Here is a 22,791-nt window from a genome sequence, read left to right on the forward strand (position 1 = left end):
CACACCACTTCGTTCCAGCCTGGGCAAAAGAGTAAGACCCCGTCCGGAAAAAAAAAAGGGTGGGGCTTGAAGCATGCAGCTCTTTCACTCAGATATTTAGGAATTTACCTGAGAAAATAATTGCATATATATAAAGATGTAGGTGCCAGGATAGTCATCATAGCACTGCTTAAATTAGCAAAATATTGGAAACAATCTAAACGCCCAATTGTAAAAGACCAGTAAAGGAAAACTGACATATAATACTATTCATACAATACTATATAATCATTAAAATAATCGGCCAAATAATATTAATACTAGAAACTTTACAGTACATTCCAGAGTAAATAAATATACACTAAAATAGTAAGTATGTAAAGTATAGAAAGAAGATAGCTGACTAGAGCCATTTCATATTCGTCTCCTCCACTAAGAACCAAGACAGTGAGTAATCACATTCTGAATAGATCATCCAAGAGAGAACACTGAAATTCAATAGTAAAGTGACAAGAAATACTTAAAGGAAGTAGAGACAGCCTACAGGGCTGGGATGCTGAGAGAGACTCAGGTTAGAGAATCTTAGCAGTCCACATTCCCACCATGGACTCCTGCAATCCTAGCCACAGAAGAACCCTTCGACCTTCACAGGCTGAAACTAAAATAGAGCTGCTGAAAGGTTCTGTGATGGCACTGCTCCAGGGAGGGAGCTTGCACTGGGTTTCACAAGCTCCCTGAGACTTAAGCAGCTTCAGTAAATGTGTCATTTTAGAGCCCTCCGCCAACAAAATACACTACTAGAACCCAGCAGCATCAGGACTGAAGTGCAAGAGAAGCACGGCTGCTGCCCCAGGTGTTTAAGCGCAAAGAACTGCCAGCTAATGTACCATGGGCTGAGGCAAGAGCAAGGTAGCAGGGCTGAAGAACAGGTGGTACACTCCTTCCCCATCCACTGGGCTAGGCTGCCTGTCACTGAAGGCAGTACCATTCTGCCCAGTGGCAGGGTATCACCACAACTCCTGTCTCCCTCTACCCGAGCATTCCACTGGTAGCCTGGGGATCACCCCTGCCTACCATGCCTACCATGGCTGGCCTCATCTCCCTCTGCCTATGCCATAGCACAGTTTGAGGGCCAGGTGATTGCTCAGCCCAGTCCAACACACTGGCACCTGAACACTCCTCCCAGGTGCCTGAGTTGGACATATCAACCTGGCTGCTACCACCACAGCTAGCACCTCCTTGCACATGCCATCTGCAGTCTTAGAGACTGGCCTGCACAGCTCATAACAGCCTCCACCAACATAAGCATGTACCACCTGGGATCTAAAGGTCACCCCTCCACTGCCACTGTCATCACCCATGCCATGTCACCTGCCCAGGGGCCCAAGAACTCATGCACTGCTGCCACTACTGGGATCCAACTAGGTCAGCAAGAGGCCCAAGAATCAGCTTGCTTTGATGCACTAACCCTGGTACCAGCATACGCCATCCTGGGGCCCAAGGACAGACATGCTCAGCCCACTGCTCCCACCTCTAGGACCCAAAGACTAACCTATCTGGGGTCCCAGTACCTAGCAAAACTTTACCGCAACTTCCACCAATAATTGTACCCTAAGACACTGAGGAAGTCACAGTCATCATTGATGCTCTTTACAGCTGAAGAAATCACATAGAGACTACACTACTGCACATATCCAGGATCAAAACCAAAGTGTCCTACCCCACCAACACTACAGATGCATCTACAGGAAAAAGTTCTCCCATATGAAAGCCAATTGAAAAAACTGAAAGCGGGTCTGGCATGGTGGCTCACACCTGTAATCCGAGCACTTTGGGAGGCCAAGGCAGGCAGGTCACCTGAGGTCAAGAGTTCAAGACCAGCCTGGCCAACATGGTGAAACCCTGTCTCTACTAAAAATACAAAAATTAGCTGGCTGTGGAGGAGCGTGCCTGTAACCCTAGCTACTCAAGAGGCTAAGGCAGAACTGCTTGAACCTGGCAGGTGGAGGTTGCAGTGAGCCGAGACTGCACCACTGCACTCTAGTCTGGGCAACAGGGTGAGACGCTGTCTCTAAAAACAAACCAAAAACCAAAAACTGAAAAAAGTGACTATTAAACCAGATGTGCAGTATCAACAGGACACAGGAAACATGAAAAAGCAAGGAAATACGACACTTTCAAAGGAACACACAATCATTCTCTGGGAACAGATCCCAGTCAAAAATAAATTTATGAAATACTAGAAAAAGAATTCAAATGACTGATTCTAAAGAAGTTCAGTGAGGTATAACAGAATTATAAAAAACAATACCAAAAAAATTCAGAATGTGAATGAGAAATTAACCAAAGTGACAGATATCATGAAAAAGAACCAAACAGAAATTCTAGAACTAAAGAAGTCATTGAATAATATACAAAATACATTCAAAGCTTCAACAATAAACTAGATCAAGTAACAAAAGAATCTCAGGATGTGATGACAGCTCTTTTGAAATAATCCAGTCAGGCAAAAATAAAGAAAAAGGAATGAGCAAAACCTTTATCACATATATAAAGCAATCAAATTTTTGAATTATTGGGCTGAAGGTGAAGAGAGAATGAAAGGGTTATAAAATGTGTTTAGGAAAATAATAATTAAAAACTTCCCAAGTCTAGCAAAAACAATTTAGATATCCAGATACAGGAGACTCTGAGATGCCCAAATAGATAGAATGCAAAAAAGGTCTTCATGGCATATTAGAATCAAACTGTCTAAAGTCAAAGGCAAAAGACAGAATTCCAACAACAGCAAGAGAAAAGCATCTAGTCAACTATAAAGGAACCCCCATCAAACACCAGATTTTTCAGCAGAAACCTAATAGGCCAGGAGAGAATGGGATGATATATTCAAAGCACTGAAAGAAAAAAACCAAAATTGACAGTCAAAAATATTCAATCCAGCAGAATTACCTTTCAAAAATAAAGGAGAAATAATTTCCCAGGCAAGTAAAAGCTAAGGAAATTCATTACCACTAGACTGGCTGTACAAGAAACAGTAAAGGGAGTCTAAAACCTGGAGTAAACAGATGACAATGAAGACACAGGATAATATACAACTCACTGGTAATCACACAAACAAGGAAGAAAACGATCTCAAATGTTCTACAGAAACACTACAGAAAACCACCAAACCACAATGACAATAAAAGAAAAAGGAACAAAGAACACACAAACAGCCTAGATAACAATATGACAGCAACAAAACCTTGCATATCAATTATAACCTTGACTGTAAACAGATTAAATTCTCCACTTAAAAGATACAGATTGGCTGAAAGGGTAAAACATTACAATCCAACTATATGTGGCTTATAAGAAATGCAATTTACCAGTAAAGACACATGTAAACTGAAAGTAAAGACTTGAAAAAAGATATTCCACACACACAGAAATGAAAAGCAAGCAGGAGTAGCTATACTGGTATCATACAAAACAAACTTTAAGTCAGTAACTGCAGTAACAACAACAAAGACAAAGAAGGTGAATATGTAATGACAAAAGAATCAATCTAGCAAGTGGATATAACAAATCTAAATATATATGCATCCAACAGTGGAGGACCCAGATTCATAAAGCAAATTATTATTTGATCTAAAAAGAGAGATAGACTCCAATACAATAATAGTGGGGAGTTCAAAATCCCACTCTAAGCATTAGACAGATCCTCCAGAGAGAAAATCAACAAACACTGGATTTAAACTGGACTTCAGACCAATGGACCTAACAGACATTTATAAAACATTTTATCTAGCAATTGCAGAATATACATTTTTTTCATTAGCACATGTAACATTATCCAAGACAGACATATGTTAGGCCAAAAAGCAAGTCTTAACATATTTTTAAACACTGAAATCCTCTCAAATACATTCTCAGACCCTAGTAAAATAAATCAATACCAAGAGGAACTTTCAAAGCCCTGTGAATACATGGAAATTAAACAACATGCTCCTGAATCACCATCAGGTCAAAGAAGAAATTAAGATGAAAATTAAAAAATTTCTTGAAACAAATGAAAATGGAAATGCAACACCTCAAAACCTGCGGAATATTGAAAAGCAGTATCTAAGAGGGACGTTTATAGCAATAAATGCCTACTTCAAAAAAGTTGAAAGACTTCAAATAAACAATCTAATGATATATCTCAAGGAACCAGAAAAGCAAGAACAAACCAAATGCAAAATTAGCAGAAGAAAAGAAATAATAACTGTCAGAGCAGAACTATATGAAACAGACTTTAAAAATGTAAAGGATCAATGAAACAAAAAGTTGATTTTTGAAAAGATAAAACAAAATTGATAAGCTGCTAGCTAGAATAACCAAGAAAAGAGAAGACCTAAATAAACAAAATCCAATGAAAAAGGAGAAAATACAACTGATACCAAAGAAATACAAAGGATCATCAGAAACTATTATGAGCAACTACAAATTAACAAACTGGAAAACCTAGGGAAAATGGGTAAATTCTTAGAAACATACAACCTATCAAGATTGAATCAGGAATAGAAAACATGAACAGATCAATAACCAGTAGCAAGACTGAATAAGTAACAAAAAGTCTCACAACAACAACAACAACAACAAAGAACTAGATGGATTCACTGTCAAATTTTACCAAACATAAAAAGAAGAGCAAATCACAATTCTCCTAAAATTATTCCAAAAAATTGAAGGAAACACTTCCTAACTCATTCTACAAGGCCAGCATTACCTTGATAGCAAAACCAGGTATACAAAAACAACCAAAATTTTTAAAAAAACCAAAAAACAAAAAAACCAAAAGATCTACAAACTAGTATCACTGATAAACATAAAAGGAAAAATGCTCAAGAAAACACTAGTCAAATGAATTTTACGGCACATCAAAAATATAATACAATATAATGAAGTGGAATTTATACCAAGGAGTCAGGGATAGTTTAACATACACAAATTAGTAAATATGATACATCATATCAACAGAATGAAAAACAAAAACTGTATGATCATCTCAATAACACAAAAAGCATTTGATAACGTTCAACATTCCTTCATGATACAAACTCTCAACAAACTAGACATAGAAGGAATATATCTCAAAATAATAAAAGGCCATATATGACAAACCAACAGCTAACAACATATTGCACTGGGAAAAGTTAAAAAAGTCTTTTCTCTAAGAACTGGAACAAGACAAGGATAACACTTTCACTACTCCTATTTAACATAGTACTGCAAGTCCTAACTAGAGCAACTGGCTGAAAGGGTAAAACGATTAGCTTTTAGTGGGGCACAGTGGGCCACAGTGGCTCACGCCTGGAATCCCAGCACTTTGTGAGGCTGAGGTGGGAGGATCACAAAGTCAGGAGTTCGAGACCAGGCTGACCAACATGGTGAAACCCCGTCTTCACTGAAAATACAAAAATCAGCCAGGTGCGGTGGCACACGTCTGTAATCCCAGCTACTCAGGAGGCTGAGGCAAGAGAATCACTTAAACCCAGCGGGGAAGAGGTTGCAGTGAGCTGAGATTGCACCACTGCACTCCAGTCTGGGCAACAGAGCATAACACTGTCTTATAAAAAAAAAAAGAAAGAAAGAAAGAAAGAAAGAAAGAAAGAAAATTTAAAAGTTTGACAAGAGAAAGAAATAAAAAGCATCCAACTTGGAAAAGAGAAAATCATACTGTCCCTTTCAATAAACTATATTAGTTTGTATTTAGAAAAACTGAAAGACTCTACCAAATAACTTAGAGCTAATAAACAAATTCAGTAAAGTCATAAGATGCAATCAATATACAAAAATCAGCAGTTTCTATATGCCAATAATAAAACAGCTGAAAAAAAATCAAGATAATTCCATTAATCACAGCTATGAAAAAAGAAAGAAAGAAAGAAAGAGAGCAAGAGAGAAAGAAAGGAGGGAGGGAGGGAGGGAGAGGAGAAGTAGGAAAAGAACATGAATAGACAATTCCCAAGATGACACGCAGCTGACAAGTATATGAAAAAATGCTCAATATCACCGATCATCAAGGACATGCAAACCAAAACCATAATGAAATATCATCCTATCCCACTTAGAATGGCTATTACTGAGAAAAACAAACAAACAAAAAAAAAAACAATAGATGCTGGTGAGGATGTAAAGAAAAGGGAACTCATACACTGTTGTTGGAAATGTAAATTAGTAAAACAATTATGGAAAACAGTATGGAGATTACTCAACTAAAATATTAATAGAACTACCATATAACCCAGCAATCCCACTACTGGGTATCTAACCAAAGGAAAAGAACTCAGTACATCAGGCCAGGTGTGGTGGCTCACGCCTGTAATTCAGGCACTTTGGAGGCCAAGGCGGGTGGATCACCTAAGGTTGGGAGTTCAAGACCAGCCTGACCAACATGGTAAAACCCGGCTTAAAAAAAAAAAAAGAAATCAGTATATCAAAGAGATACCTGCATTTGCATGTTTACTGCAGCACTATTCAAAATAGCAACTATTCACAATAGCAAAGACATGCAATACACCTAAGTGTCCACAAACAAGGAATGGATAAAGAAAATGCGCTATAATATATGCAAACAATAGAATACTATTTGGCCATAAAAAAGAATGAAACTATGTTACTTGCAGCAACATGGAAGGAACTGGAGATCACTACATTAAGTGAAATACACAGACATAGAAAGACAAATACTGAACGTTTTCACTCACAGGAGCTACAAAATTTGATCTCACTGGCATAGAGAACAGAATGATAGGTATCAGAGGCAGGGAAGAGTGCAAATCAAGATCCATATTAGGAATATTTACCCTGATATATTCTTTGAGGACTGCAAATGCCAGGCTAATGACTAAATTGACTTCCCTGTCAGTGGTGAGCCAGTGAGAACTGCAGAGCAAGGTGCTAAGATGACTGCCTCTAAGAAAACTAATCTAGCTGTCATGTTACCTAAATTGGTACTGAAGGTAAAGATACCAAGATAGTATTAAAATAATACAGCTACAGAGGGTGAACTAAGGCAGTGGGAAGAGAGAAAAAGGTGCAATGTTTAAAGATGGATCATAGGATGTGGCCAGTGACTGGACTATGGCACAATGAGAGATGAAAAACATTACTCAGGGGCTTCAAGTCCCCATTACAAGAAACAGGAAACAGAAAAAAAAAGAGGAAAGAAAATGACTTGGTATTATTTTAGGGCATAATGAGCTGAAGTACAGGGCATCAAATTGCCCACCAGGTATTTGGAAATGCAATTTAAGAGGTCAGCAGTGGTATAAAAACAGAAATAGGACAATAAGGAGATTATTTACTATCATTTGTGCAGCTAAAATACTGGGCACAAGTAAATTCTCAAATGGAAAAATGCAAGTGTCATTGCAGTTTCTAGTTTACTTCTGTGGTGAGCAAGTCATAAATAATCTAAACATCACTGGTCTTATTAAAGCCAAGGGGATTGCAATCTAATTGCTTTAATCTAGCAATCTAGTAAATATTCTTTTAAATGCTAGAAAACTTAACAATATGCACTTCTTGTGAATTCTCCAAAACAAGCTTTCCTTAAATAAGGTCTGTATAACCTCATAACACTCAGGAACAGAAATAAGACTAGTCTTTATTGGAAATTCTTCCTGTGGCACAGTACCTTCCACATTAAGAGGTTATGAGGCATATTTAAGGGAAAAGTATAGCAGACAAGTTTTTAGGCAAATGTTCCTAAACCTTTCTATTTGGCTTGCATTGCTAGATAAGAAATACCAGGCCAGGCATGGTGGCTCAAGCCTAGAATCCCAGCACTTTGGGATGCTGAGGCAGGCAGATTACTTGAGGCCAGGAGTTTGAGACCAGCCTGGCAAACACGATGAAACCCCATTTTTAGTAGAGAACTAAAAATACAAAATTAGCCAGGTATGGTGGCACAATCCTATAATCTCAGCTACTCAGGAGACTGAGGCATGAGAATTGCTTGAACCTCAGAGGCGCAGGTTGCAGTGAGCCAAGATCATGTCACTGCACTCCAGCCTGGGGGACTGAGCGAGACTCTGTCTCATAGACAGATAGATAGGCAGGCAGGCAGATAGAAAACAAATACCAAAGGACAATGGGAACCTGCCTTACAACAGCAATGAAAACTTTCCAAAGAGAATGCTGTTATGATCAATGAGCAAACATGACTTTTCCAACCCAGAAAGAACATTAACAGCAAATTAGATCCTGCCATTTAAGCAAATGCACTTAAGTGCTCTCAAACACAGTGGGCCCTTAAACAACACAGGTGTGAACTGCACAAGTTCTCTGACACCTCAGGACAGAAAGACAAACCACGCCCCCTCCACCCGCCCCTCGCCCACCATTTCTCTTTCTCCTCCTCAGCCTACTCAAGATGAAGATGTGGATGAAGATCTTTATAACAATCCACTTCCACTTAAGGAAGAGTAAATGTATTTTCTCCTCCTTATGATTTTTCTTAATAGCATTTTCTTTTCTCTAGCTTACTTTATTGTAAGAATACAGTATATAATACATATAGCACGCATATAAATATGTTAATTGACTGTTGATGTGATAAGCAAGGCTTCTGTTCAACAGCAGGCTGTTAGTAGTTAAGCTTCTGGGGAGTCAAAAGTTACACACAAATTTTCTACTGCATGGGAGAGTGAGGGTGTTGGCACCCTGATGCCTACATTGTTCAAAGGTCAACTACATAAAACAAATTCTATTTCTGGCAATATGGTCAAAAAAATCAAATTCTAAAATGGATAAGAAGAAGGAAGGAAAGAAATCAAATTATATTTGATCAAAAAGCAGCTATAATACAACCCAACCTGATTCAGGTATCTTGAATGATAAAAATCCAATACTATAACATGGTTAATCATCATTAAAATACAAAATAAAGCATATATGAGACAAAGGCAAATTTCTATCTTTCTAAAGATTGCTGTCTCAGAATAACAGCTCAGCAAACTGATGGAAATCAATATTCTGTATAACTTTTAAATAGTTTAAGAGACAATGCAAGTTTTTTTTTTTTGAGGCGGAGTTTCGCTCGTTACCCAGGCTGGAGTGCAATGGCGCGATCTCGGCTCACCGCAACCGCCGCCTCCTGGGTTCAGGCAATTCTCCTGCCTCAGCCTCCTGAGTAGCTGGGACTACAGGCACGTGCCACCATGCCCAGCTCATTTTTGTATTTTTAGTAGAGGCAGGGTTTCACCATGTTGACCAGGATGGTCTCGATCTTATGACCTCATGATCCACCCGCTTCGGCCTCCCAAAGTGCTGGGATTACAGGCTTGAGCCACCGCGCCCGGCAAGTTTTTAATAAATATAAGAGGAAAAGTGACTTATTTAAATATCTTTTGAGATAACATACAGAATCTCTGCTATCATGCTAGGAAAAATAAGTTTCTATTCATTAATCAGCCTCAGCGAACTCTACATAAACACAAATTCAGTATAGAGGAGTAGGCTGAATATATAGCAATCCCTAGGTGACAAAGAACTAAGAGAAAAGAAGCTAAGTGACTTAAAGTGATTCAGCAAGTTGCCAGTGGATCCCAATGTTCCTTCTTCCAACTGTCACTGCCCACCTCAAGCCAATCATGATTAAAACCAATCAAGACTGAATAAATACCAACAAAGGAGGCAGCAAATATTTAAGACCCCTAGACACAGATGTGAAACATCTCTAAAATTTTAATAACTCAACAGCAAATTAAATGAACAACTGCTACCTGTGAGCATCTTCCCACACTTCAAAATTCAAGCCATACATCTGGAATTTATGCAACTATTTTCTTTCTTTCTACACATGTCATACTGGTAAATCTAAGAGTACTTTTCCACTGCAATACTTCAGTTACTTTCAGCACATCTTACCTGATCAAACAGTTCAGTACCATCTGATCCTGCTGCTCTCATTAGTTCATCTTCTCCACCAGGATGATACTCCATATAAGGGCTTACATTATAAACGAAACCTGTATCAAAACAAGCAGAAATAATATCCTAAATGAACTTCTTAAAAATTGTAACACCTATAAGTTTCAGTAATATATTCCAATATATATTCCAAGTATATTCCATTTAACTAATCATTGTTATTTCAAAGTATCAAGAACTGTAAAGGGTCTAAGATTTCAAGCAAGCAGAAAACTTAACCTGCCACTTTCATGGGTCCTGGAAGATAACATGAGACTCCTAGGTCAGAGACAAAGGAGAGGTTAGCAATCACATCAATAGCAGTAGTCAGAATATTAACATTTGTGTCAGTTCACTGAACTATAATTCCCAAGAGAGCTATGTGAAGAGGGCCAGGTAATATCTGCTCACTCAATGTGCTGCATTACAGGAGGGGGAACTCTGAGCTCAGGAAACCTGAATCTTTTACAAATATGCTTGCCCTTGTTCCTGAGGGAGACATTACCTTTATTATACAGAAGAATAAGCATATCTGTTCTTTGTTCTAGAGGGAGACACTAACATGCAAACATTTTGAAAAGAGTGTCCAAAAATACAGTGCCTCTGTTCACAAGATGCGCAGAAATGCAAAAGAAAATTGCCTCCCAACACGAAATGATGAAATACTCTGTATATAATTTTTGAAAGTACAAACACACACACACACACACACACACACACACACACACACACACATAGAGCAAGAGAGAAACAAAGTGACTGCTACATATCTGAGACAGAGAGAGAGACAGACACACACACACACACACACACACACACACACATAGAGCAAGAGAGAAACAAAGTGACTGCTACATATCTGAGACAGAGAGAGACAGACAGACAGACAGACACACACACACACACACACACACACACACAAAGAAGTGATTACTACATAGCCATAACATTTCCACTGCATGATCCTCTACTGCCCTGGTGGAAGAATCTGATGAAAAAAGAATCAAGCTTTAATTCTTGTTTCTGATCATCTGAGCAAAGGGTAAGCAATGGTGACCACTTAGACATGCTCTGTGAAAAGGAAGCCCAACTCTTCTCAAAGATTATTCAGATTTTAATCTTTTTGTCTTCTCTAAATATTTATTTCATCTATTCAACTATTCTTTATTTTTATCTTTTAAGAAAGAGGATTAGGGAACAACAAATACAAAATATCTCAATACATAGCTCTACCAAGGAAATAAGTTTCTTTTATATTCTTGAAAACTAGATAAATACTAGGCAAATCTCGCCCTAAAAACATTGCAAAAGTGCAATAAGAACAATTTCCTTTTTTTTTTTTTTAAATATCCAGGACTATTTCCTCTTTACACGATGACTTCCATGAATTTAAATAACTTCAGATAACTTAAAATGTTCACTCTATCCAATAATCTTGGAAGAAAAGAAGAGGTTGGATTTCAGATCCAAAAAAAGTACTGCAGTTTTTTCACCAGATAGATTTTAGAAAATAACCAACCAGTCCAGATTTCTTTATAAAATTTCCTAAAGTTAAGCACAAAGGAAGTAAATTCACAGAATTTTTCTTTCAGCAGCAAGTAAGTCTAACAAAATTAGTTAAATTCCCTCATTTTTCCTTCCCCATACGCCTGGAGTCCCATAAGATTTAGAAGGATATTTCCCATTGTTTAATGCTCCAAAATACAGAGACCAAAAATGTGAGTGGTAATCATTAGGATCAGAATGATTCCCAATAGGCTTTTTAAGACAGAGGATACCTCCCAAACAAGAGTTCCAAACTTTCTCTGCAATCAAATCCTGACTGGAGTTCTACAGTTTCTCAAAAACAATAAATCTACAACCCATGATCGTCTGTAATGGAGTTCCATGAGTTTCAGGTAGCTTAAACAGCTATCCATGATGAGCACATAAAACCTGAACATTTCATATATGTTCTCTGCTATCCTGCTAGCCCTTTACATCGACCCTTATACGTCACAATCTTACCTTTCTGATAGGGGCTAGGATCACTCTGTGGACATGAAGAGTATCCCATCCTTTCCAGATGAAAAGACAAAACAAAACAGGAAAGTCTATCCCTTACTACAAGGAATTAACACTGCTAAATAGTGTCTCAGTCCAAGATGCATTAGACCAGAAAGCACTTGGCTGTGTTAGTAATTTGCTAATTATGAAACTTAAACCTAGCCCCAAAAGAGAACAGGTGCATTTCCTCTGATTCAAGCCTCTTCTTCTTTCCTCTTTCTCTCCTTCTTAGCTCCCATTTTTTCCTTTTCAAAAGCATTTTTTTAACAACTAAAAACTTGGACCCCTGGATGTGGCAGAGAAATACAAATGTGAAAAACCAATCTTTATGCTTTTCCTTCATGCTTTACTTTACAGGTGTACCTCAGAGATATTGCAGGTTTGGTTCCAGACCACTGCAGTAGAGCAAATAAAGCAAGTCATACTAATGTTTTGGTTTCTTAGCGCATATCCAAGTTAGGTTTAGGACAGGCATGGTGGCTCACCATTACATGGTGGCCTGTAATCCCAGTACTTTGGGTGGCCGAGGCAGGAGGGCTGCTTGAGCCTAGGAGTTCAAGACCAGCCTGGGGAACATAGTGAGATCCTATCTCTACAAAAAAATAAAATAAAAATTAGCCAGGCATGGTGAAGTGTGCCTGTAGTCTCTGCTACTCAGGAGGCTGAAGTGGATGGACAGCTTGAACACAGAAGTTTGAGGCTGCAGTGAACCATGATCATGCCACTGCACTCTAGCCAGGGAAACAGTGAGGCCCTGTCTCTAAAATATATAACAATTATGTTTACACTACACTGTAGTCTATTAAGTGTGTAATAACATTATATCTAAGACAATAATATACGTACTTTATTAAATATACTTTATTGATAAAAAATGCTTATAATCATCTGAGCCTTGAGTTAAACGTTTTGCTGGTAGAGTCTTGCCTTGATGTTGATGGTTGCTGACTAATCAGCATGGTGGATGCCTAAGGACAAGGTGGCAAGTTCTTAAAATAAGTCAACAGTAAAGTTTGCCATATCAACCGACTCAACCTTTCATGAGATATTTCTCTGTAACATGCAATGTTGTTTGATAGCATTTTACTCACAGTAGAACTGCTTCCAAAATTGGTGTCAGTCCTCTCAAACCTTGCTGCTATTTTATCAACTACATGTATGCAATATTCTAAATCCTTTGTTGTCATTTCAACAATGTTCATATTATCTTCCACCAGGAGGAGATTCCATCTCAAGAAACCACTCTTTGCTCTTCCCTAAGAAGTTACTCTTGGCATCCATTCAAGTTTTATCATGCAGCAGTTTCAGTCACATCTTCAGGCTTTTCTTCTAATTCTAGTTCTCTAGCTGATGTGTCATCTACAGTGACTTCCTCTGCTGACGTCTTGAACCCTTCAAAGCCATCTATGAGGGATGGAATCGCCTTCTTCCAAACTCCTATTGATGATGATACTTTGACCTCCTCTCATAAGTCACAAATCTTCTTAATGGCATCTAGAATGGTGAATCTTTTTCAGAAGATTTTCGATCTATTTTTCCTAGATCCATCAGAGGAATCACTATCTATGGCAATCAGAGCCTTCTAACCTTGACTGGGATAGAGGGTGGACACTGTGTTAGAGGGTGATATAGTTTGGATATTTATCCCAGCCCAAATTTCATGCTGAACCATAATCCTCAACACTGGAGGTGGGGTCTGCTGGAAGGTGTTTGGATCATGGGGGCAGAACCCTCATGGGTTGGTGCTGTCTCCATGATAGTTCTCACAAATCCAGTCATTTAAAAGTATGTGGCACCTCCACCCCTTCTCTTTGTTTTTCTTCCTTCTGCTTTTGCTATGTGATGTGCCTGCTCCTGCTTTGCCTTCTGTCATGAGTTAAAGTTCTCTGAGACTTTCCAAGAAGCTGATGCCAGCACTATTTCCTGTACAGCTTGCAGAACCATGAGCCAACTAAACCTCTTTTCTTTATATATTACCTAGTCTCAGGTATTTACTTACAGTAATGCAAGAACAGCTTAATAGAGAAGGCATGATGAACATTGCTATCAGACCTCTTGGGTGACCCCAGTGACAATGTCAATGAGCAGTAATAATTTGAAAAGAATCTTGTTTAATGAGCAGTAGGTCTCAACATTGAACTTAAAATATTCAGTAAACCATGCTATAAACACTGATGTGCTGTCATCCAAGCTTTGTTGTCCAATTTATAAAGCATAGACAGGGTAGATTTAGCATAATTCCTAAGGGCCCTAGGAATCTTGGAACGGTAAACAGACATGACTTCAAGTCACCAGCTGCATTAGGCCTTAACAAGAGAGTCACACTGTCCTTTGAAGCTTTGAAGCCAGGCATCCCCTCTCTAGTTGTGAAATTCCCATGTGGCATCTTCAGCCAATAGAAGATAATTTAATCTATATAGAAAATGTGTTGTTTTGTGTATTTACCTATGTCACCGATCTTAGCAGACCTTCTGGATAACTTGCTGCAGCTTCTACATCAGCACTTGATGCTTCACTTTGTACTTTTATGTTAAGAAGATGGCTTCTTTCCTTAAACCTCACCAAGCAATCTTTGCTAGCTTTTAACTTTTCTTCTGCAGCTTCCTCAACTCTCTCAGCTTTCCTAGAATTGAAGACAGTTAGTATTTTGCTCTGGATCAGGTTTTGCCTTAAGAGAATGTTGTGGCTGGCTTAATCTATCCAGACCATGAAAGCTTTTCCCGTATCACCAATAAGGCTGTTTTGCTCTCTTATCATTCGTATGCTTACTGGGATAGAACTTTTAACTTCCTTAAAAACTTTGCCTTTGCATTCAAAGCTTAAATAACTGTGTGGCACTACTAGCATGACTTTCAGCCATTTTTAGCTTTCAACATGCCTTCCTCACTAAGTTTAATCTTTCCTAGTTTTTTATTTGAAATGAGAAATATGCAACACTTCCTTTACTTGAACACTCAGAGGCCAATGCAGGGATATTAACTGTCCTAATTTCAATATTGTTGGGTCTCAGGGAATAGAGTAGCCCACCCAAGGAGAGGGACAGATGGGAACTGTCAGTCGGGGAACTAGTGAGAACACACACATTTGTCCATTCAGTTTACCATCTCTTATGGGCTCGGTTTGTGGCACTCCAAAACTATTACAATAGTAGTATCAAGATCACTGATCACAGATGACCATAACAGATACAATAATAATGAAAAAGTCTGCAAGAACTATCAAAGTGTGACACAGAAACATGAAGTGAGCACATGCTCTTGGGAAAATCACGCCAAAAACTTGTTAGACTTGCCAAAAACTTTGTTAGGGTTGCCACAAATCTTCAACTGGTAAAAAATCCATTACTTGCAAGATACAATAAACTGGAGCATAATAAAACAAGGTATGTCTGTACTCTATTTGTACCATATATGGATTTTAGAAATTAAATCTCTCTTGTGCAAGGTTCTAGCCTCCTATGAGTTCCACCTGGTTTTTAGAAACTAATTTTGTAACTGCCAATTATTCCAGTGATACAATTTTATTAACTTATTCCCACATCTCTAGTTGCTCGGGTCTGGCAGATCTGGGCATTCAATTACTCATTAAATATAAATAAATAATAATTATGGGCCAACAGACATAATCTCAAATTGATACTAGGTTATTAGCGAATTCTGCAAAACCTAAATCCTAATAACATTAAGACCAAAAATGGGCTGAAACAGATTCATGAAACACCAATCCTACACGGAGCAAAACTGGACTGTAACCAAAGACACCTCATCACAATCCAACTGGTATTTTTAGATCATTTACATGGATGATCTTCAGCGGCAAAGGGGGATTTAGGGAGAATACCTATCCATCCATCCATCCATCCATCCACCCACCCACCCATCTACCCATCCCCTCCTTTATGCTGATACTTTATTTCTGTCTGTATTTTGTTTTTTAAACTCTAACCAGGAGCAGGCACAAAAAAAGGACTGACTGAGAACTGTTCAGAAGAGCCAATTATTAAAACTAAAATACACCACTTGTATTAGGAAGGTATACTTCAATGTTTAAATAAATAATTTTTAAATGCCCTAGCAATATGAGGGTTACATTGCATAGCTAATTTATCATAGCAGACAGGCAGCACAATTTAAAGCACATATTCAGAACCACAACTACACTGAGTTTCACTCTTTTAAAAATATATATATATACTTTAAGTTCTGGGATACATGTGCAGAACATGCAGATTTGTTACACAGGCATATACGTGTCATCGTGATTTGCTGCATCCATCAACCCATCATCTACATTAGGTATTTCACCTAATGCTATCCCTCCCCTAGCCTCCGACCATCCAACAGGCCCCAGTGTGTGATGTTCCCCTCCGTGTACCCATGTGTTCTCATTGTTCAACTCCCACTTATGAGTGAGAATGTGTGGTCATTGGTTTTCTGTTCCTGTGTTAGTTTGCTGAGAATGACGGTATCCAGCTTCATCCATGTCCCTGCCAAGGACATGAACTCATCCTTTTTTATGGCTGCATAGTATTCCATGGTGTATATGTGCCACATTTTCTTTACCCAGTCTTTATCTTTGATGGGCATTTGGGTTGGTTCCAAGTCTTTGCTATTGTGAATAGAGCTGCAATAAACATATGTGTGCATGTGTCTTTATAGCAGAATGACTTATAATCCTTTGGGTATATACCCAGTAAAGGGACTGCTGGATCAAATGGTATTTCTAGTTCTGATCCCTGAGGAATCACCACTCTGTCTTCCAAAATGGTTGAACTAATTTACACTCCCAGCAACAGTGTAAAGCGTTCCTATTTTTCCACATCCTCTCCAGCATCTGCTGTCTCCTGACTTTTTAATGATCACCATTCTAACTGGTGTGAGATGGCATCATACTGCGGTTTTGAGTACATTTCTCTAATAATCAGTGATGATGAGCTTTTTTTCATGTTTGTTGGCCACATAAATGTCTTCTTTTGAGAAGTGTCTGTTCATATCCTTTGCCAACTTTTTGATGGGGTGGTTTTTCATTATAAATTTAAGTTCCTTGTAGATTTTGGATATTAACCCTTTGTCAGATGAATAGATTGCAGAAATTTTCTTCCATTCTGTAGGTTGCCTGTTCACTCTGATAATAGTTTCTTTTGCTGTGCAGAGGATCTTCAGTTTAATTAGATCCCATTTGTCTATTTTGGCCTTTGTTGCCAATGCTGTTGGTGTTTTAGTCATGAAGTCTTTGCCAATGCCTATGTCCTGAATGGTTTTGCCTAGGTTTTCTTCTAGGGTTTTAATGATTTTAGGTCTTAAATTTAAGTCTTTAATCCATCTTGGGTTAATTTTTGTATAAAATATAAGGAAGGGTTTCAGTTTCAGTTTTCTGCATGTGGCTAGCCAGTTTCCCCAACATCATTTATTAAATAGGGAATCCTTTCCTCATTGCTTGTTTTTGTCAGTTTGCCAAAGATCAGATGGCTGTAGATGTGGTGTTATTTCTCAGGCCTCTGTTCTCTTCCATTGGTCTATATATCTGTTTGGGCACCAGTAACGTGCTGTTTTGGTTACTCACACCGAGTTTCACCAGGCTATGTACGGGTAGTACCTGTTCTTAATATCTTTTCATACTAAATTGCCTCTTTTGTGTTATATCTGCAATTCTGAGCTCTTAAACAAGTTCTCTGAATAAAAATTACCCATTTAAAAATTACCAGTGAGTACTTTGTATTGTTAGAAATGTAAACTTCAAAATCACAGAATAATAGCCTTAAATACTAGGAGAACTTTAAGGGCAATTTTTAACCTCATCTCTCATCCAGTACAGGCTTTATTTCTACAAAATCTTACAGATAGAACATCATCCAGCATCTGTTTGAACAGATCCAGTACCTAGTAGCTCACTACTTCTTTTAAAAGCTTAGTTCAAGGATCAATATCACTTTTATATCTAAACATTATTATTGCCTTTTTATGCAGAAAGAACTCTTTCTCTCTTGAAAAACACTGCCTATAGTATTTCATTTGTGTTTTTTATATTTATTTGTTCTTAACTTAACCCCAATTGCCTCTGATAAAGACGGTGGGTATCCTATAATAAAATATTTAAATTTAAGTTCATGAAAGTTTGTGTGTGAAAACTTTAAAAACCCAAACCAAAATGTGTAGAAGAAAAGAAAGTATACCAACTGTCTAAGCTCACTAACAGCAATACTATGAGCATTTAATATAGTCCTGAACTTTCTAGCAGTGAAGGCCAAATGAGACACTAATAACAGTGGTCTCATTATCTAATTTTAAAAATTACTAAAAATAAAACAGAAAAAGAAGACTTTTTAGCTCGTTAGTTCTTTAAAAGGGAGTAACTCTCGATATTGTGAAGAATTATGAGTCCTTATAAAGGGAGTACTAACCACATAACAGATACAACAATTTAACAGTACACAGAAACATTCCTCATGTGGCATTACTCTCATCCTCCCTACCCCTGGGTAACCACTAGTCTACCTTCTATCTCTATAAATTTACATATTCTGGACATTTCATATAAATGGGATCACACAATACGTGGTCTTTGTGACTGACTTCTTTCAAATAGGGTAGTGTCTTCAGAGTTCATCCATAATGTTGTATGTATCAGTATTTTTTGTTTTTATGGATGGATAACATTTCTTCTATGGATATAGCACATTTTATTTATCTATTTATCAGTGGATGAGCATTTGGGCTGGTTCCACTTTGCTACTTTTTAAATATTTGTCCCTTCTAAAATTCATGTGGAAATTTAATCCCCAATGTGGCAGAACTGAATGGTAGGGCCTTTAAGAAGTGATTGGGTCATGTGGGCAGATTCATGAATTAATGGATTCGTGGGTTCATGAAAGTGGGAGTGGTGGCTTTATGAAAAGAGGAAGAGAGACCTGAGCTTGCATGCTCAGTCCCCGCACCATGGGATGCCCTACGCTGCATCAGGACTCTCCAGAGAGTCCCCACCAGCAAGAAGGCTCTCACAAGATGCAGCCTGTTGACCTTGGACTTCTCAGCCTCTATAGCTGTAAGAAATAAACTCCTTGTCTTTATAAATTACCCAGTTCCAGGTATTCTGTTATAAGCAGTTAAAAAAAAAAAAAAAAAAAAAAAAAAAAAAAAAAAAAAAGAACTAAGGAACAGTTTTTGGCTATCATGAATAATGATATTAATATTCATTCATGAATAATGATATTAACATTCATGTACAAGTTTCTGTCTTATGTTTTCATTTCTCTTGAGTATATTTGAGGATATATACCTAAAAGTAAATTTGGTGGGTCATAGAGTATTCTATATTTAACCTTTTGAGGCACTGCCAGACTGCTTTCCATTCTTACCAGCAATAGACAGAGGTTCCAATTTCAGAGAACTCTTTTTAAGTCACTATTCTGACTCTCCACAGAGAGGAAAAACCATCTACAGAACCCGAATCATGTCACAAATTGCTCAGAGGACTGAATTCAGAACTGGATTACAGCATGCTTCAACTTAATCTCACACCTAGCTCTATATAACAGGATTTGGTTAAAGGCAGCACAATGTAAGACTAAAGTGATCTTTTATACCTACTAATCTATCTTCCAGATGAAATTCCCACAAATTTTCAGGTTAGGTAACCAGACATGTGAATTATAACGGCTCACCAATAAGGAGTGAACTCTAACGCCATGGTTCAGGCCACACATCCACTAACTAATAATTTTTCATTTCTTCTTTGTTTACTTCTGTAAGTCAGAGAGACTCAAAATATGGTCTAGGGACTCTTGAGGGAGCTAAAGACCCTTTTCGTGGCTCAAGGTCAAAAATTCTTCATAGTAATAAGATGTCATCTGTGTTTTCCTATTCTCATTCTTTCACAAGTGTAGAGTTTACAAAATACTACATGACATGTGATATAAGATAGAATATCAAAGGTGCCACGAGAATACAGCTGTCTTCTATTAAGCCACACATTAAAGATATTTGCCAGAATGTAAAACAATGCCACTTTTCTATTTTTTATTTTGGGAAATAGATATTTTTCATAAACACAGGTACTATTTATGATAACATATAGTGGGTTCATTATTTGTAAAATTATTTAAAAATATTATTTACATTTCCTAATTTTTGAAAGATAAATATCGATATGTCATAAACAAAAGCCCTTTGGAGTCCTCAACAATTTTTAAAAGAATAAAGATATTTTAAGACCAGAAAGCTTGAGAACCACTGTTTTAAGTAAAAATGGCACTTCTGTAATAAGATCAAAAAATAATTTTGGGTTTTGAAATTCAAACAAATACTTTACTCCAAAGCCCATATTATATTCATTCAACAAAAATTCATTTAATGCCTATCATGCATGTGCCAAATATTATGCCAGTATACTACAGCATTCTTGCAATTATTCACCACTGTTCATTTCCTGTCTATAAAATAAATGAGGGGAAAAGATGTATTCACACGATAAAATTATCGTGTATTTCACTGTATTCAAATGCACGGGTCGTTACGTACTGTGACTACTTTGCCATCTTGTGTTCAGTAAAGAAACTGCACATTATTGTAATTACTTCCTGTCTACCGTTGAGGAAAGGTATTAAAATATGCAACTGTGGTTGAGGATTTTAATCCTACCACTCGATTCTATTAATGTTAGCTTCATGCCTTTTGAAACTTTGCTATCACAGGCATAAACAGTTTTCCTAATGAAAAGACCCTTTTTATCATTATAAAATGTCTTTATCTCTGGTAAGACTCTGTCTCGTAATCCTTTTTATCAGATATTAATATAATACAACCAACAATAAAACTTACTCGTTGGATAGTATACTTTTTCCCAAACATTTACTTTTAACCTATTTGTGTTTTTAAAGTATATCTCTTATAGACATCATGTAGTCAGGTCTTGATAATACATATATTGACAGATGGGTGCACACACAGAGAAAATCTCTATCTTATCTATGTGTTAGAGTGTTTGATTCATTTACACTAAATTATTAGTGTGGGAGATTTTACTAATCTCCCTCCCAACCCCAAGTTTTCTGTTTATGTCTCTGCTTCTCTTTTCCCACCTTCTTTTGAGTTAACCAAACTTTTTTAGAATTTCATTTTATTTTATTGGTTGGCTTTTTGGCCTTCCTCTTTAAATTATTTTTTAAGTGATTATTCTAGGAATTGTGGTACTTTTACCTGCTTGCTTAAGAGTTAATATTTTATGCCTTCCTACCTAAGAACCATTTACTGCTAATTCCTATCCTTTAACTCCACAATACAATGTTAAAACTTTTGTTTTAAATAGTCATGCATTTTTATAAAATGAATAGGACAAAAAGTAGTATTTTATCTTGGTCACATATTTACCACCTCCTAAACATCCGAACTTCTTATTTATTTATTTATTTTTGAGATGGAGTCTTGTTCTGTCGCCCAGGCTGTAATGCAGTGGCAGGATCTCAGCTTACGGCATTCTCCGCCTCCCAGGTTCAAGTGATTTCCCCTGCCTCAGCCTCTGAGTGGCTAAGACTACAGGTACACACCACCATGCCCAGCTAAACTTTTTGCATGTTGGCCAGGATGGTCTCGATATCCTGACCTCATGATCTGCTCGCCTCAGCCTCCCTAAGTGCTGGGATTACACGCATGAGCCACCACACCCAGCCAATATCTGAACTTCTATCTGGTATCACTATTTTTCAACCTTATGAACTTCTTTTAGCATCTCTTATGTTGCAGGTCTACTGGTAATAAAATTCCAGTTTTGGTTTATCTGAAAAAGTCTTTATTGCATGTTCATCCTTAAGGAATTCTGTCTCTTTATGGATATAGAATTCAGGGTTGATGTTATTTTTTCTTCAGCAGTCGTTTTTATTATTTCCTAGTGTGTTTTCTCTGGCAGCTTTCAAGATTGTCTCCTTATTGTTAGCTTTTAGCTGTTTAAATATGATATACCTAGATATTATTTTCTTTCTATTGAATATGTTTAGCTTTGCCAAGCCTCTGAACGTACAATTTATGTCTCTCACCAAATTTGTAAAATATATGGCTACTATGTTTTCAAATACTTTTCTGCCCCATTCCTTCACTCCTCTCCTAGAATTCCAATGACATATTTATTAAACATTTTTATTTTGACTGATAGGCCCCTGAGTCCCTGTTCATTTTATTTCTGATCATTTTCCTCTCTGTTCTTCAGATTAGACAATTTCTATTCATCTATCTGCAAGATTATTAAGTCTTTTCTATGTTACCTCCAATCTACTACTAACCCCACTCAACAAGTATGTTTTTCCATACATTTTTCAATTCTAGAATTCTATTTTCTACTTTCCATTCCTTGAGAGTTCTTATTTTTTGTTCATTATATCCATGTTTTTGGGTTTTTTTTTTTTTTTTTTTGAGACAGTCTCACTCTGTTGCCCAGGCTGGAGTACAGTGGCACAAGCTCGGCTGACTGCAACCTCTGCTTCTCGGGTTCAAGTGATTCTCCTGCCTCAGCCTCCTAAGTAGCTGGGACTACAGGAGTGTGACACCACGCTCAGCTAATTTTTTATATTTTCAGTAGAGATGGGGTTTCACTGTGTTAGCCAGGATGGTCTCAATCTCCTGACCTCATTATCTGCACACCTTGGCCTCCCAAAGTGCTGGGATTACAGAAGTGAGCTACTGTGCCTGGCCTATACCCATATATTCTTTTACTTACTTAGCACAGTTATAAATAGTGCTTTAAAATACTTACAAACTAAGTTCAACATCTGGATCATCTCAGGATCTGTCTCCAATAACTGCCTTTTCTCCTGAGTACTAGTAACTTTGGATTCTATTC

The 22,791-nt window shown here is 37.5% G+C and overlaps 1 protein-coding gene across 5 annotated transcripts in view; it reads right to left on the reverse strand.

The window, feature by feature from the left end:
- Positions 1-22,791, reverse strand: part of CYB5R4 (cytochrome b5 reductase 4) — a 114,829-nt gene that overhangs the window by 72,527 nt on the left and 19,511 nt on the right. For all 5 annotated transcript variants that reach the window (XM_074397730.1, XM_074397728.1, XM_010333826.3 and 2 more), the window contains exon 3: positions 9,877-9,977. In XM_074397730.1, coding sequence (XP_074253831.1) covers positions 9,877-9,977 — 101 coding nt within the window. The remainder of the gene's footprint in view (positions 1-9,876; positions 9,978-22,791) is intronic.

The sequence above is a fragment of the Saimiri boliviensis genome, chromosome 4, assembly GCF_048565385.1.
Source record: "Saimiri boliviensis isolate mSaiBol1 chromosome 4, mSaiBol1.pri, whole genome shotgun sequence".
In the NCBI taxonomy this organism is placed as follows: domain Eukaryota; kingdom Metazoa; phylum Chordata; class Mammalia; order Primates; family Cebidae; genus Saimiri; species Saimiri boliviensis.